We start from the raw sequence: 17,370 nt of genomic DNA, 5'->3' as shown, positions 1-17,370 counted from the left end.
TTTTCAGAATTGTGACTTAAAATCCGACCTCACCATTAAATAGGTTTTTAAATTACAATTCCTTAGACACCAAACTTGACTTTCCTACTTGTTTCCAATTGAAGGTTAGCTCTTATTAAATGTAAATAGGTAACCTTATGTTATCCCATGAGAGAGGTAGTCCTTGCAGTAGTGAAAGACAAATGAAAATGTTTTTCACTACCAGGACAAGTAAAACTTAAAAGTAAATGCCCACCTTTTTAAATACACTGCACACTGCTCTATAGGCTGTTAGGCCTACCCTAGGGGTGACATATATGGATTAGAAAGGAAGATTTAGGCCTGGCAAAAGGTTTATTTTGCCAGGTCGAATTAGTTGTTTAAAGCTGCACACATAGGCTGCACTGTCAAGCCTGAGGCATGTTTTAAAGGCTACTTAAGTGGGTGGCACAATTAGTAATGCAGTCACACTAGTAACATTTAATTTACAGGCCCTGGGCACATGTAGTACCACTTTACTAAGGACTTACAAGTAAATGAAATATGCCAATTGGTTGAAAGCCAGTATACAACACAAGCACCTTAGTGCTGATTAGCAGACGTAACGTGCACAGAGTTCTAACACCACCAAAAAACAGGTCAGCATAAGAGCGTGAATCGATGGTTAGGAGGCAAATAGTTGGGGGGGAAACCACGTCAAGGATGTCAGGTCCAATGCTATATTTACAAGATTGTGGAACAGTTGAATATTCAAACTTTGACATTCATCATTAAACTATGCATTCCTGCTACACCCTTGTGAAACAGTACTGGACATCTAAAGTTTGCCTAAACATTGCCCTGTAGAGTTGGTTCAGAAACAATGGTACTTGGGTATTTCAGTAGAGATGTCTACAACTTTCTACAGACACCATTCTTAGGACCTTCATTATACAGAACACTAGGTACAGCATAATATTTTTGAGTTTCACAGATGGTAAAGTACAATGAAAAGCAGTTTTTATAGGTATCAGAACTAAAACTAAGAATCAAAGTTTGAGGTTTGAATAGGCTAGTCTGTTTGTTGCATGACTGAATTTACCCAGCCTCTAAGGCTTTGTGTACTGATTAATGTACTTGGAGGTGCGAATACAAAAGCAATGGATGTATCATCCTGCCACATTGCATATATATCAATATAGAAGTACTGGGATCAGCATGTGATGGTAAACGGTAAGAGTTTGACTCATGTCATGTCTGAAACTTGCCAAGTTAAGCTTTAGAACTCATTAACATGTAAAATGTGTAAATAAAAAGGCTTGCATAGGAATTACATTTAGACCTTAAATCTTCTGCTGTGATGTTGAAGGATATGGCAGGGAGTGATGTTAGGCTAAACACTACCAACACACTCAGTACTTCTGCCTTACAAACTGCAGCTGGTATCAACAGAGGATCCCAAAACTAATGGACCCTGGATAGTAGCAAGGGCACTTTGTGAAATCACTGGTCTATTGAGGTTTGTCACATGTGCCCCAAACAACATTGTTAAGTATTGCATAGATTGGTCATCAGAGTGTTTTTTCTGAAGGGAACAAACTCACCTCTTTAAGGCACAGATCTGGAGTCTGTGTGGAGCCTGTGAGCTTCATCAGGCACCCAAATGTTAATCTGAGTATAGAGGCACTGCAGTCCTAATCTGCTGCCAATATCTATACATTAATACTTGAAATATGGACCCCTCTCTTAACGCAAAAGGATAGGGAAAAATCATCGCAATCTTTAAGCTGATGATGCTGAACTTCATTACTGATATTGTCAAGCCGAAGCCAGTATCTATAAATCCAGGATGACAGAATGACATTGAGGATCAGATCTCAGACAGTTATGCTTAATTGAAATCTGTAATATGGCTTGCAGATAATGACTGTGAGAAAGGTTCACCTTGTTACTTTAATTTGATAAGGAGGCATTCTATATTTCATTATTTCTTGCATCAGTTTGCATTAAGCCCATGCTCATTTATCTCCTAATAGCTTGTCTGAGTGCAGACAAGGCCAGGTAACAGTGCACTGTTCCATTAGTTAGGCATAGCACACTACCTACCAGCAGCTACTAACCCATCAAAAACTGAGTTTTATGTGGGCCGGGCCATACTGAAGGTACTACACTAGTCTTCATCCTTAGTAAAGAAAGACCTCCAGCTGAGTGATTTGCATTTCTATTTACATTAAAGCAAATCCTGAGCACATAACGTGTGTAGTTGTGTCAGTGTTTTCATAGTCACACATCCCAGTACATGTGGTTGCAATCCAAAGCCACTCAGCAAGTTTTGAACATTTTATGATAATTTCCGATTTACAACTTTGAATATTTATTTGTGGAAACAATGGCAGCATTGAGGGTATTGGTGAATATTTCACCTGGTGATATTATCCATACCGCAGTATACATATTGGAACATTTCCTTTAAAACTGAAGATATTCTGATTTAGCCATCTAAATGCAATGCCATCCTTTAACTTGGTCTCAATACGTTGGCAAAACATACACTTAACAGTAATCATAAGTGTTTCCCCAAGGCAAACACCATGATGGGTGCATAACTAGCCATGCCTTCAGTAGCTAAGCATATATGTTATGACATCTGTTTCACCTTTTGTAGCTGATGTGAAGGTCTTATAAGGATAACTGTATAGAGTGACAGGAGCATATGGATTTGGGTAATATATGAAAATGTAAAATTGCACATATATTTCTGCACACTGAGGAGCCAATGATTAAATACATATTTAGAACTGGCATCAAAAATGTTTATAGTTGTTTGACTGTCATTCCAATTGTCAAGCCTCATTGGTTATATACTGACCAAAGAGGAATGCTTCCATCTCTTGCGTGAATTATGTAATATGTGGTGGTTATCTTGCATCAGATAGCAGTGAGTTTACAATGGGAGGGGGCTTCCAGAGAGAGACAGCTTCAGAGTTTGTTCCTTACTGAATCTTGGATTTCCAGTGTAAAGGGCTCACTTTGGTGTCTATGAATCGCAGTAGCATAAGATACAGTTTTACTAAGGGTATCGCCATATGACGTGTTTCTGAGCTGGGAATTAATCTTTAAATTTGACCTCCAGCCTCAAAATATCAATAGTATGCGAAAGCCAGTACTTGGCAAAAACATGGTATGTGAATATAATTTTGAGATGGCTAAGTCGTTGAAAAATAGCATTGATTTGCAATCTGTTGCCTTAGCCAATAGGAGAAGGGCACCTTGATAATGAAGTAAAACAGACCATACTTTTCCTAGGTGGTAGAAATACCAATGAATGTGCCATTCTTAATCTGAAAGTCTGCCACAATCGCAACAAGCAAATATTTAGAAATACCCCGTAAAAAGATTTTATAGAAGAAAGAAAAATGCGTTAGTTTACAAATTCCCTTGCAATGAAGTGAGAGGAATTTCAGGATAGAAAAAAATATTATTCATTTTTAAAATTTTCTAACTGTAAGGAGGGATATTTCGCTGCAGAAAATGGACAGTTGTCATATATGATAGTCAGAAAACAAGGTCACCTAATTTAGACCATGTCTCAATTGGAGGAATCAGGATTTAGGTCACAGATCCCAACAAGGTCAATGAGCTAAACACGTGTCCCATAAAATGGTATACATTCAGTATCAAAATGTAACTCTCGATTTTTAAGATCACATATTCACAATGAATGACATGTAAATGAAGGTCGTTTGGCAAGTAAAAATCTCCAGCTGCAGGAAAACTGTGACTAAACCAAGCCCATTTGGGAAAATGCCCTGTAATAGGGCTGCAGCTCATATAGAGGGTTTTTACTCAGCATGGAATCCCTATATCCCATCACTTGCACAACTAGTGACAATTCACAATGCAAAACTCTTTAATGGCCATGACCAGCATATTGTGTAATTCTCATAGGGTTAGTTTAAGCATAGAAGCATTTTAGCTATGATCAGTGTATATAATTTTATCTATGGCAATTTTGATGGAGTCTGTTTCTGACATTGCCTGCAAACAGTGACACCACCACAGAAACACATTGTTTCTGCCCAGAGGCAGTCCTCACTGAATTGTCATCAGAGGGCTGAAGTAATAATGCTGGAGACTGTCAGACTGCATTACTGAATATTTGTATTTGTGTACAATGTTTTGTGTTGTTTCCAAAGATGCTCCACTGATTAATTAATGACAATTGTTTGCACACTTCAGGGAGACAACAGTCGGTGCTCCAGCTTCACCATATTTTATATAATGCTGTCACCTTCTTTTCAAACAGTACATATGGAATAATAACACATGTCCTACTCTTTGAAAATAAGTCAACTTGTCGACAGGCCATCTGTTATGTTCATGTTACACAAAAGAAAGCCACTTTTGAAGGATCCACTTCTGTAATTGTGCAGTTTGATATTTGTAACCAGTATGCTTTAAGGAATGCCTCTGTAGGGATCACAGGTTTTCTGTAGATGGCGTTGAGGAATACCACCCCCATAGGGATCACTCTTCAGTCTGTGGATGGCCAGTAGAAAGGCCAGGGGCGGCTCCTCCGTTTGAGCTAAGGAGGGTCGCCCCACTTAAAAATCCCCAGAGATGAAAAATAAAATGGTAATTAATTTGTGCTAGCATGTGCCGGCTCTGACGCCAAGCGCACCTGCATCACCATTTATTCAACATGCCCGCGTAACGCGGGCGAAACCAAAAACAGGGACGTATTCACAATGGGTAAGACCCAAAATCAGAAAAATTAATTACCATTTTATTTTTCATCCACCGTCCCGAGCCGAGCCTCTGGACGGGGGCGGGGCCACTGCTGAGTTACAGAAGCATGTCACTCAGCAGGGAGGATGGTGAGCTGGTATGGCACTGTTTAAAGCGTGCATGTCTTTTGGCCGACTGTCTTGAGCCGGCCTGCCACACATGCGCACTTTAAACAGCTCTAACCCAGCTGTCTCAAGACAGCTAGGTTAGAGCAAGTCAAAACCTCCATAGTGCTGTGAAGCGCCGAGTGAGGCCGCTCCACTAATCCTAGGGCTGCTCTCATGCTGGTGAGAGCAGATCTAGGATTGACTTAGGGAGTTGCTGGTTCCGGTTCCTGAGTCAAAAGAACAGGTCTGGAGCAAAGACGTCACCGAGCTCAGGAAAGGTTTTTTAATATATATTATGTCGATCAGGCGCATGCTCCCGAACCTCCCGCCCAGCCACCATTGATAAAGGCATCATGGACACTATAATCCACAGAGCACCACTCATTGAGATGTAACAAGGAAAAAGCAGTTGCTTACTCTTTTATTACAGGGGATCCAATGCAATCCCAGCGGAAAGATGCACCAGCAAATCCTATGGCATGACCTATCAGAAAAATAAAGGATGTGAATTACCGTAAGCATTTTTTCTAAACTTTGATAACAAAACAGTACCCACATGTATTTCTCTCCTTATGAAAATTGTACACCGGGTCTTATGTTATTAAGGCTCACCGTCCCTAGTGTTCTTGCCAGGTGGACAAGACATGTTGCAAACTGAACTGGACTTAAGCATTTGCATACCTCAGCCCCTGGGTCCTTACCGGGGAGCTTTGCACAGCTTCATACAGCAGGGATTCAAGTACAGGTAGCAGGTTAAAGCTTCAAACCAGTTGTGAACTGTCTCTTTTTTGGTAGAACATGGTGAAGAGGACTGTATCTGTTAACTTTTTAAGAAACAGCATTCAATATGAAGAACTGAAGCACCAATTCAGTAATCCGATTGCTTCATCTTTTCTGCCCAGACCTCTACTCTTGATAATAAAGAGTTAATGTCATTTTCAATCCACTGATGAGAATGCCTATGGAAGTAAGTGTAAATGGGAGATACCATCTACTAGACAAAGACGTCATTCACTTTACTAATAGCAAGCACTAGACCCTTGAGTATATGCAATATACATCATCTACAGCCATGTTAAAAATTCACCAGCACACTTTCACATGCTGTGTGCGAGCTAATATATTACATACCACGCAAGGAAGTTGGGTTGGCTAAACAAACATTTGCCTCTGAAATATACAGGTTTCCTCTGTAAAATATTGACAATTATCCAGTCGAGTTGCTGTGCACTTAATAAAGTTAAATATTAACAGTGAGCCAATCATATAAAAAACAGAAGCATTGAGACAGCCATTAGGTTTGGCTTATGAATGATAAAGCCTTTTGTGTCACTGACAGGTGTAGACTCAATATATCATCATCATACGCTCTGTTATTCATTTTTGCACTCTTGCATCCATTCAACAACCCAATGACTCGTACTCCCATTCACCCTCTGACACAACGACAGAAACTCAACAACATATTCAAGATAAATTAAAAGAATACAAGTATAAAAAAGGAAAACATGCTGCCTTCCAAACACAATGGATATAAGTTTGCAATAATACAACTAAATACAGCAGCTGGTGTCTGTCCTGCAGTTGTTTTGTTATTAGTCCATCATTGTTTTAAAGTTCATACATTGTCACCACATTTATTGTTGCCATTTTGGAATGGTAAAAAATGACAACAGCTTTCCATAATCTTCTGGTTGAGGGGAAGTGGCCATGTGGAATGAGGTGCACTGCAGATGAAATGAGGGATAAGCAAGTAACCTGTTAGCGTTGCCTGGATAGCTGCAGTATCCTCTGAAGAAACATTAAAATAAAAAGACGAGAAGCAAGAAAGGAAAAGGGAACTATAAAAGTTGAAAGCTAAAAAACTACAGGACTGGCAAACCAGCCCTGATACTGAAGTTCACACATTTTCCGGTGGATGTACATGTGACCAGAAAATGCCATCGTTCACAGGGCAAAAGAGCCAATGACTGATGCAGACTGAAGCATTACCCCATGCCGTTCACTTTTATGGATTGAAGCAGATTGTAAATGACACTCAGACAGACTAACAGCAGAACAAAGTGGGCCCAAAGGCCTTTCATATGTGTGTCTTTGGCCCACCCACACAAGTGAGGTAGCATATTTAGAGGGAAACCTGGAGAACGCTGTGTGGTAGGACATTTGTGCTGGCCCAGTGATCCCACAACTTTCCCACCCACATATGTGAGGAAAATTTGACTTTTTAGCTAAATTTGAGGTTTGCAGGGGTTTGAAGGTAAGAAAACGTTGGGGAATCCACATAAGCCACACCTCCCTGGACTCTCTAGGGTGTCAAGTTTTCAGAAATGTCTGGGTTTGGAAGGTTTCCTTAGATGGCTGCTGAGCCTGGGCCAAAAACGCAGTTGCCCTCGTTATAAAACCAGGTTGTTTTGTGATAGATAGGTAGGAAATATGTGTAGGCCCTGTATTCTCACAACTTTCCCATCCACAAATGTGAGGAAAGTTTTACTTTTTAGCATTATTTGAGGTGTGCAGGTGATTCTGGGTAAGAAAAAGTTGGGGGATCCACATAAGCCACACCTCCCTGTATTCCCCCAGGTGTCTATTTTTCAGAAATGTCTGAGTTTGTTAGGTTTCCCAAGATCCTAGAATGAGTGACGGGGCGCTCTAGAAACCTTACGATGAAGGTGTAAGCAACGGAGGTGTTTTATCTGGGACAACAAGTGCAAGTTGCGCTGATCTCCTAAACCAATTGAGTGCTGGTATGCGGGCCTGTGGCTCTCATTAGAAAAAAACCCAGGGAAGTGATTACAGACCCTCGACGCCCTGATGAATTTGCCGCAAAGATAAGTAGGCAATGAAACATGTTGGCCATTCCTGAATGTGGTTACATAATATGACCGTGTTTTTAACCTTGAGATGACTCACGGAATGGAATAAATCAATTGGAATATATACGTGAGCCCACCCTAATTTTACCTGTAAAGATTTCACAGGTCTTTTTTCTCCTTTTTTGGTTTTGGGCTGTTATAAAAGAAACCTCCCTGTTCTTCCTCCTTTTTTCCATAATTGGGACACGTTATTGTTTACACATGAGAAAGATATCGATGATGAGAAAATCGTGAACAAACTGGTGAGAACCTGCCAGCAGCTCCTCTGGTATTGTGCACGTGAGATGCTTTCTCATTTTTTCACAACTTTTTCATTTTTTCTGTTTCTCACAGAAGTTGGTGAAATATTTTGCACATGGTTGGTTGTGTTGTTTACTTTTGGAAATTCTAAAATATTAAGTTTGATGGCACGAGGGATGGAATGATAGTTCATGATAAGAACTACTGCTGTTGGTGTAATAGTCGTTTACATTACCCTCCTACTTATCCCATCTAATCACAAGAAGTGCCTTAATATTACCAGGTCCTTTGTTTTGTATTAGTGATTGAGTGGAGGGCGACCTGGTAATTTTTCCCTCTCAAACTCCTTTTTTGAATATAAAGGTTTCCCAAGATGCCTGCCAAGCTCGGGGCCAAAATCGCAGGTGCCCCCCTTGCAAAATATGTTGTTTTGTGATAGATTATTTTGATGTCTTCACAATACATTTTGGGCTCCTTCCTGTCGCGGGCACTCGGCCCACCCACAGATGTGAGGTACCATAAGTATTGGGAGACCTGGGGGAATGTTAGGTGGTAGGAAATGTTTAGCTGCCTGCAGGTTCTAGGACGTTTCCTCACAGAAATGCAAGGAAAATTTATTTTTTTAGGCAAAGTTTGAGGTTTGCAGGGGATTCTGGGTAAAAACAAAATGAGAGACATGAAAGTCACCCCATGCTGGACTCCCCTGGGTGTTTAGTTTTCAAAAATGTGCTGGTTTTGGTAGGTTTCCCTAGGTGCTGGCGGAGCTGGGACCCAAAATCCACAGATACCCACATTTCTTTTTAAAACAGCTTATTTCAGTGAAAAACATTGATGTGTCTATGTTGCGTTTGGCGCTCTTTTGTGTAGTGCAGTTTGCCTGACCACACAAGTGAGGCACAGCTTTTCTAAAGAGACTTGGGGGAATTCTTGGTTGTAGGAAATTGGTAACTGTCTGCAGATTTCAGGACCTTTCCTTAAAGAAATGAAAGGAAAATGTGTTTTTGAAGCAAAGTTTGAATTTTGCACAGGATTCTGGTGAAAAAACCTGGTTAGAGCCACACAGGTCACCCCACTCTGGACTCCTCCAGGTATCTAGTTTTCAAAAATGTGCAAGTTTGGTAGGCTTCCCAAGGTGCCGGCTGAGGCCCAAAATTCACAGCAAGCTAGCTACCTTGTAAAAAAAACATGCATTCCTCTGGGTGAAATATGAGGTCTCCAAGGTCAAGTTTTGGGGTGTTTTGTGTTGCAGGCGCAAGACCCGGCCACACAAGTAGAGTACTATTTTTCTCGGGAAACATGCGGAAATACAGAATAGTAGAACATTTGTTATTACCAATTGAATATCTCAATATTTGTGCATTTCAAATATAAGCAAGTGTGCAACACAGAAGACACTTTACAAAATTCCCTCTGAAACACATGCAAGTAAGTGTACCCATAAATTCAGAGCTCTAAAAACAATAATTGCTCCAAAACTTAGTTCTGGTGTAAATTTCAGCTATATAGAGTAGTCCTTCATAATCTTTTTCCATTATCTTACCATATGAATTGCTGTATAGTCTGTAGACAATGAAAAATCATTGTAATGTGCAGCTTGGTTGTTGGCTCTGGGTACCTCTGGTTGTTGGAGAACCTACAAGCCCTATATGTCCCCGCAACCAGAAGGGTCCAGTAGGCATAACGGTACATTGTTTTTAAAAAAATCTGCCATGGTAAGAAGTTACAGATGAAAACAGACACAAATGGCAGGTGTTTTTTCAACATAATTTAAATATTGTTTAATTTCAAGTTTTTATAGACAAACCTTTAAGAAGCTACACAAATGACCCCTTGCTGAATTCAGATTTTCATCTAGTTTTCATAAATTTATAGCTTTCCGGGATCCCTTGTGGGTTTGGCATCAGTTTCTACCACAAACTGGAAGACGGTTGAAAGCACAACAAATAGGAAAAATGGGCTATATCCCAGAAAAATGCCAAAACTGTGTTAAAAAATGTGGTTTTCTGTTTCAAGTCTGCCTGTTTCCGAAAGTTGGGAAGATGGTGATTTTAGCACCACAAACCTTTCATTGATGTCATTTGTATGAAAAAAGCAAGACACTTTCTTCTGCAGCACTTTTTCCCCATTTTTCACAAAAACCTCAAACTTTAGTTATATTTAGGCTCATTTTTCAGTCCCTTACAGGGAAATCCACAAATTCTGCATTACCGTTAGACTACCCAGGATGTTGGAAAAAAAGGATGCAAATTTGGCTCAGATACCTTATGTGGAACAAAAGTTATAGCGCTCTAGGAGGAACTCCCCAAATAGACAAAAAAAGGGCTCAGCACGGATGTTGGGAGGAAGGCCCAGCAGCTAAGGGGTTAACATGGCTTAACCATGATTCTCACACTACAAGTCTTCTGTACTCATGATTAGTCGGGGTGTAACCAATATCAAAACCCTTGGCTATGAAGGTAATCTATGAAATTTCATGTAACACAAAATATATCTGTAGGCTTTAATTCAGAGGAATAACAATCCACCCTTAAAGGCCCATTACGTTAACATAAGCTCTTCACAATCTATGTCAGGCCTACTGCCATTATCAAAACTTTTAATAATAAACAATCAGGCAAATAGTCTTTGTCATTGGTTTTTCACCATGACCCACTTAAGCCCATTGAGTGTAAACTTTCCACCAGGCAACTATAGGGCATACAGTGATAAAAGTACGGATGTACACAAAATTACAGTTGGCAAAGGAAAATGCTATCTCTACTAAGATAGCTCAGTAAGGAATATTACAGTGCATATATTCCACCCCCGCAATTTGTTTGGGTAGATCACCAACACCAAAACCCTCGCCAGCTACTGTAATCCGTGAAATTCTATGTACCAAAGTACCTGCCTACAGACAATAGCACAGTGTTTTAACAATCCATCCTTGAAAAGCCTACTGTCTTTGATGCATACATTTCACAATAAGTAGGTCAGGCCTACTGGCTTTGTCATAATGTTTCATAATAAAGAGATCATACCTATGAAGTCTGGCATGCTTTTTCCAATGAACTGAAGAAGCTTTTACCATTGCCTTTACACTTTCATCAACACTAGACTAGTCATGTGCACATAAACTAAAACAATCATGCATACAGTTTTAAAATTACAACTATTCAGGAAAATACAGCTTGTAAAACAATATACAATCCTTTGAATAGGATTTAACAAGAATCATCGCAGTGAACCCCACAGGGTTTGTCAGAGTGGGTGGTCAATGTCAAAACCCTTCCCTACCATGGTAATCTGGGAGATTCCATGTAGCAACATAACTATCTGTAGGCTTGAATGTAGATTATTAACAATCCACATCAAACATTGCCACAAGCCAAAAAGTGCAGTATTTTTAGTGGAAGCACACAAATTCGGCTCATTCAAATCCTGCACTCCTGGGGACCAACATGTGTGTGAAGCCTATGCCCCTCTCACAGTACGGGTCTGAAAGCTCTGTTTGGATGATCACATAAGGTCATGTGACAGCTGCACTGCAAAGTCAGACCTAAAAGTCCATGTAGGTTAAAACGTTTCCTCTTCCTATCTATGCTGCTGCCACAGACAAACACCATAAATGATCTTGTTATCCAAGATACTATAACAGCATAACAATGTCATGTGAGTGCCCCTGAACGTTCAAGCTCCGGCACCTAGATACATAAACAGAATGATCACAGATGTGTGGCAGACAAGTACTTTTTTGTGGAAGCACACTAGTTCTGCGCAATCAAAACATGTAGTTTGGGCACACGAAATGTGGGTAGAGCTAAAGCCCCTCTCCTGGTGATTCTCACATAATTGTCTTGCAACAGCTGCAAGTTCAAGTAAGACCATAAAAAAGCAGTATCCCCATTTTAGCTATTCTGTGAATTTCCAAAAAGGGACCCAACTTAAAAGTTGAACACTTTTGGCAGGCATCAATTATTCCATGAGAAGGTCACTTGGGTGTGGTGGTGGAAGATACTGTAGACTTCTGAATCAGTACAACTGGATTGGAATAGATTTGTGTGTTGACATAGATGCTCCACTTGTCCGTGTGTGCTAGCCAAGAAAATGTTTTCATGCATATTGCACTAAGGCAAATGTCTTGACTGCCCCTGATACTAGGGTGCTGCTGTGTCTCGCAATGATCCACATAACTGGCGCTGCCTATCGTGTGCTGTTTTACTGCTGGGGCCAGCTTCCACCATCAGCCTTGAACATGTGACACTGGGGGGTGCACTTAATGGCACCCTCTTCACCTCGCAGTATCCCAATGACTTAGCCGCCGTGGACTGCCACTGCTGGGGACCACGAGTCCCAGAGTCCTTTGCTGGGATTCCACATGTTGTTAAGCAGCACTACATAAGCACGAAGGAGTCATGGTGTGCTGGTGGACGTGCTGCCTACAGTGTGCTGCTTCAATGCAGTGGCCAGCTTCTACCATCAATTCAGGACATTTGCTTCTGGGGGGTGCACTCATTGGCATCCTCTTTACCTCGCTGTATAACACGGATAGAACAGTTGCAGACTTCGACCGATGGGGATCACGAGTCCCAGAATCTTTTGGTGGGAGTCCACTTGTTGATAATCAGCACTACATAAGCGCATGGGAGTCCCGCTGCCCGGGACGCATGTAGGCCACGTCTGGGCAAAGCCCTGGCCAAGGGCATGCCTGTAAGAGCCAGGAAGAGGCAAGGTGGGGCCACCCCCCTTAGTTCCACAAGGATATCAAAGTAAGCTTGTCCTGCTGTATTAACCTTGATTGTTACCCGACTGCTCCCTGGTTGTAAGAGAACCGTACTTTAATTTTATATCTGGCTGCAATGTTAGGACGCTGATCTTTTTCTGTGGGCTGTGAAGTCATCCCAAATCCTTCGGCCGTGATGGTTTTCCCCACAATTTGGGGAAGACTCGCATTGTTATTCCCTGTTGTTTTCCTGTGGGACTTTATTTAGAGTGCTGTTTCACTTCCCATGAATTCTCAAGCCACCGCCTTACAGACTGAACCATGGGTAAAAGGAAAGCGGAATAAACTAATGTAAGGGGCAAATGCCCACGGACAAACACCATTCTATCTTTTTTGCGGTGGGTGCATTATCAGAGGAGATCTCTAATGCTGAAGAACAATTTGTGCAAACCCAGCAGGCCTCAGGCACTGTTACACCTCCAAGAGCTCTCGCCCCTATTCACACTGATGTGGTCATGCTGTCACAATCACAAGACTCTGACACTAGTTATCTCCCCACTGTTATGTGGGGACCTTGGTTATTAAGCGTCCCGACACGTGAGCAGAGATCAGGCCTTTCGGTAACAAGCAGCGAGCACCGGCCGCAATAATTAGAGCACACACTGTTGGTGTTTATTCGTGCTTGCGTGTGCCGGCTCTGATGCCGTGCGCACCCGCATCACCATTTATTCAACACGCCCGGGTAACACGGGCGAAACCAAAAACAGGGACGTATTCGGGGAGGTCTCAGATTACCCCCATGACTAATCATCACAATGGGTAAGACCCAACATCAGATATCGCGATGAGCGATACAACATTCCTACCCAAAAATGAATTTTAAAAAACATAAAACTTTACTTAAGAAGAAATCACCACACCATCATAAGATATGTCATTGTCAGACAGCTTATCAAAACTTCAGCCATCTCAGGTGCAGTTCTAGCAATGATAGTCCCGTAGTCTACTGGACAGCTCAGGGTTCCTTCTCAGGTTATATTGAGTGCGGTTGTCCGGGCACTCACTGTCGTCTTCCGTGATCCCAGTAGTCCCAGACAAACCTCGACTGACATCAGGAGACTGTGAAGAGGAATCCACACCTCCAGCTCTTGGTGCTTCAACATCAGCTTCTCACCAGCCCTCCCAGCCTCGATCACAGGATCCTCCATCCTGGGGACTCAGCTCCGCTTCAGGAGACCAATGATACTTCTTGAAGGTTAACATGTTTCTGGTGACCAGCTCCAAGCCTCTTTTGACTGTAACTTGCATACCCCGTATTTGGACAATGCACCAGGGATCTTTTTCAAAAGGAAGCCTAAACTTGCTGCCTGGATGGCTGTCTTGGATTAGGACCAAGTCTCCTGCTTTGAGACGTGAAACTTCCGCTCTGCGCCCTTTGCTGACTTGTTCATTCGACTTTTTCCTTCTGCAATCAACAGCGTGATAATTTATTCCCTCTGGAACCCATCGTGGGTGATGTGGAATAGAGTCACTCACAACTCTCCCGATTGAGAATTGTCCTGGAGCACGACCAGTGGATGTGAGGGGAGTCTGCCGGTAATCTCTAAGAAAAGAATATATGGACCTTCCCACAGAGTCACAATTTGCCACTGCTATGAGGATAACCTTGTTTAAAGTCCTTATGATACGCTCAGCTTCTCCATTTGCTTGTGGCCACTTTGGCGTTATCTTTTTGTGCACAACTCCTAGTGATGTCAGATATGATGCAAATTCCTGCCCCTGGAAGGGAGGATCATTGTCAATTTCTATCTCTCTGACAAGTCCATGGGTAGCCATTACCTTTTCCAGCTTAGGTATAACATCTCCTGCGCTCAGTGATGACAACACCTCAACACTTCGGATATTTCGAATAGTCATCTATCACTACCGTGGAATGTCTCCCATCAGGGAGGCTTCCAAAATCCATGCTCACACTCATCCATGGGCCTTCAGGTCGCCGATCCATCGCAATTGGCGCTGGAGCATTTGTTTCACCGGTAGCTTGACACCACGGACACAATCTCCCTACCTCTTCAACTTTGTCATCCATGAGAGGGAACTAGACCTTGGTTCTGAGTCTTCCTTTAGTTTTCACCATTCCTTGGTGGCCAGCATGAGCTAAACCAACCCCTCTATCCACCAAGGTTGAGGGTATGACCAGTCTGTGGCCTCGGAGTAAGCACCCATTTGGATCGGCACTCAATTCATAACTCACCTGATACAGGCTTTGAATCACTTTCCGGGCCTTCGGAGTGAATGTTACCCCTTGACTTCTGAGAACATGCCATTTGATGGTTTTCACTCCCTCCAACGCTTTCTGTAGACAGTCATCCTGGATAGTTGCTTGGCACAATTCTCATAGAGATATGGGCAACAGACATGATCGATCTGCTACGTAACAAATACATTTCTCATTTTCTTCTGCATCCTCCATCTTGCTAAGCGTAGCTTCTCTGGGATGACGAGACAGATAGTCTGATGGGTTGCTTGATCCTGGGTGGTACTCAATTTTACAATTGTATTCCTGCAACTGCAGCATCCATTTCTCGATGCGAGGGGGGGGGCTTTGACGTGGTTTCTGTGAACAACGGGATAGGCGGCTTGTGGTCAGTGGCAACCAGGAACGGTTTTCCATAAACATATAAGTGAAAATGCCAGCACCCCAATGCACGGCAATCGCCTCCTTTTCTATTTGTGAATATCTTTACTCTGTAGCAGTCAATGACCTACTCGCAAAGGCCACTGGAGCCCACTCATCTTCATCCTTTGGCCGTTGTATGACAGCCCCTAATCCTTTTGGGCCGACATCGACAGCGACTTGAGTTTGCTGTTGGGGATCAAAGTATCTCAGCGTGGTGGTGCTTGATAGTGCATCCTTGGCAGCCTGGACATCTCCTGTTCCGGACCCCACACTTACAGAACAGATGGTTTGGTCAGCTCTCTCAGTGGCGTGGTCAACGAGGATAGGTCCTTGATGAACCTACCGCAATAGTTCACCATCCCCAGGAAGCTGCGCATTTCCGTCACATTGGTGGAAGCTCGGGCTTCTTTGATGTCTTTTACCTTTTCAGGATCCGGAGCCACTCCTTCTGCTGTGAATATGTACCCAAAGAACTGTAGCCTTTGTTTAAGGAATTCGCATTTGTCTCTATGTAACGTGAGTCCGGAGTCTTGTATCCGTTGGAGCACCTGCCTCAGCTGACTATTGTGTTCCCGGTATGGACTTTGCGTGGACAAGAATGTCATCACTGACATTAACTACTCCTGAGAGATCCACAAGAAGTTCTTTGATGGTATTTTGGAATACCTCCTCTGCACTCGATATCCCAAAGCTCAGCTTCTTATATAGTCGCAGGCCAACATGAGTGGAAAATGTTGTTATGTATCAGGCCTGTTCGTCGAGAATGAGTTGATGATACCCAGCCCGAAGGTCAAGCTTTGAGAACCAGCTGGCTCCACTTAGTTCCCCTATCAGGTCGTCAATGATTAGGGTTAGATGTCTTTCACGCTTGATCGCAGCATTGGGAATTCTCATGTCCATGCAGATTCTTACTTCCCCCGGCTGTTTGGGATTTCGCGCGACCACAATCGGAGATACCCAGGGGGTAGGGCCTTCCACTTTTTCAATGATCCCTGCTTCTTCGAGTTTGCTCAGTTCCTTTTCCATCAGGGGCCTCAGGTGACATGCAACTCGCCTGTGTCAAAGGGCCACTGGTTGCACAGAGGGATCAATGTGTAGATGTATCTGTTTATCACGTAAGCACCCAATGCCATTGAACACTTTCTGGAATTCCTCCAGGATTTGACTCACTCCTTCTCGGTGTATTCCAAAGGCAAACGTGACGATGCCCAGAGCTTCTATTGACTTACACCCCAGCAACATTCTATGTCCTTCCTCTGTCACATACACTAGTGCCTCCACCTCTTGTGTGTCGTAGGTGACGGTGGTCCATAACTTCCCGCGGATGGCCAGGGATTTGGTTTGACCATACGCAAAAACCTTTATCTTGGCAGGTATTAGTGGTGGAGGAGGTGTCATCTCTTGGTAGGCCTCACGTGACATGATGTTTATGGTAGCTCCGGTGTCTACGAAGGCAGTCGAGGGGCACCCTCCTACCATGACTTGGCATTGTGGTAGGCGATTCTGTGCAGCAGATGCTGACCCTACAGAAAACACCGAGTGTACTGTGTGTTCTTCTCGATCGTCATCATCCATGTCACTGTTTTGTTCCTGAGACACTGGAATCATGTTCACTTGGGGTCTCGCAGCCCGTCCTTTGCTAGATCGGCATACTTTCATGAAATGATTCATCTTTCCACATGCCGTGCACCTCTTTCCTTTCACTGGGCACTCTGACGGCCTATGTGACGGTCCTCCGCTGTATCCGCATGATTGTACTCTGGTGCCTCTTGTTCGAAATGGTGACACCATGGCAATCGGGGCAACTACATTCACAGGCTCAGTTTTGATGGGAGTTTGGAGAGCAGCCTCCATGTGTGCTGCCTTTGCCTTGGAAAGTTGCTTTGTTCTTCCCAGGGTATGCATGTCTGCCAGTGACTTCTCTGAATTCTCTAGGATTCGCTCCCTCAATTTTGCCAAGGCACACCCCTGAATAACTTGGCCTTGTATCTCTTCTGTCTCATCTCCAAACCCACAGGTACT

General features: G+C 42.8%; 1 protein-coding gene across 3 annotated transcripts in view; it reads right to left on the bottom strand.

The window, feature by feature from the left end:
• The window catches only part of LOC146805741 (ATP-binding cassette sub-family C member 2-like), a 417,933-nt gene that overhangs the window by 134,305 nt on the left and 266,258 nt on the right, over positions 1 to 17,370 (bottom strand). For all 3 annotated transcript variants that reach the window (XM_085623042.1, XM_085623044.1, XM_085623043.1), the window contains one exon: positions 5,271 to 5,337. In XM_085623042.1, the coding sequence (XP_085479168.1) occupies positions 5,271 to 5,337 (67 nt within the window). The remainder of the gene's footprint in view (positions 1 to 5,270; positions 5,338 to 17,370) is intronic.

The sequence above is a fragment of the Triturus cristatus genome, chromosome 8 (assembly GCF_964204655.1).
Source record: "Triturus cristatus chromosome 8, aTriCri1.1, whole genome shotgun sequence".
NCBI lineage: Eukaryota > Metazoa > Chordata > Amphibia > Caudata > Salamandridae > Triturus > Triturus cristatus.
The sequence above is the reverse complement of the archived record's forward strand: the minus strand, read 5'-3'. Positions and strand labels throughout refer to the sequence as shown.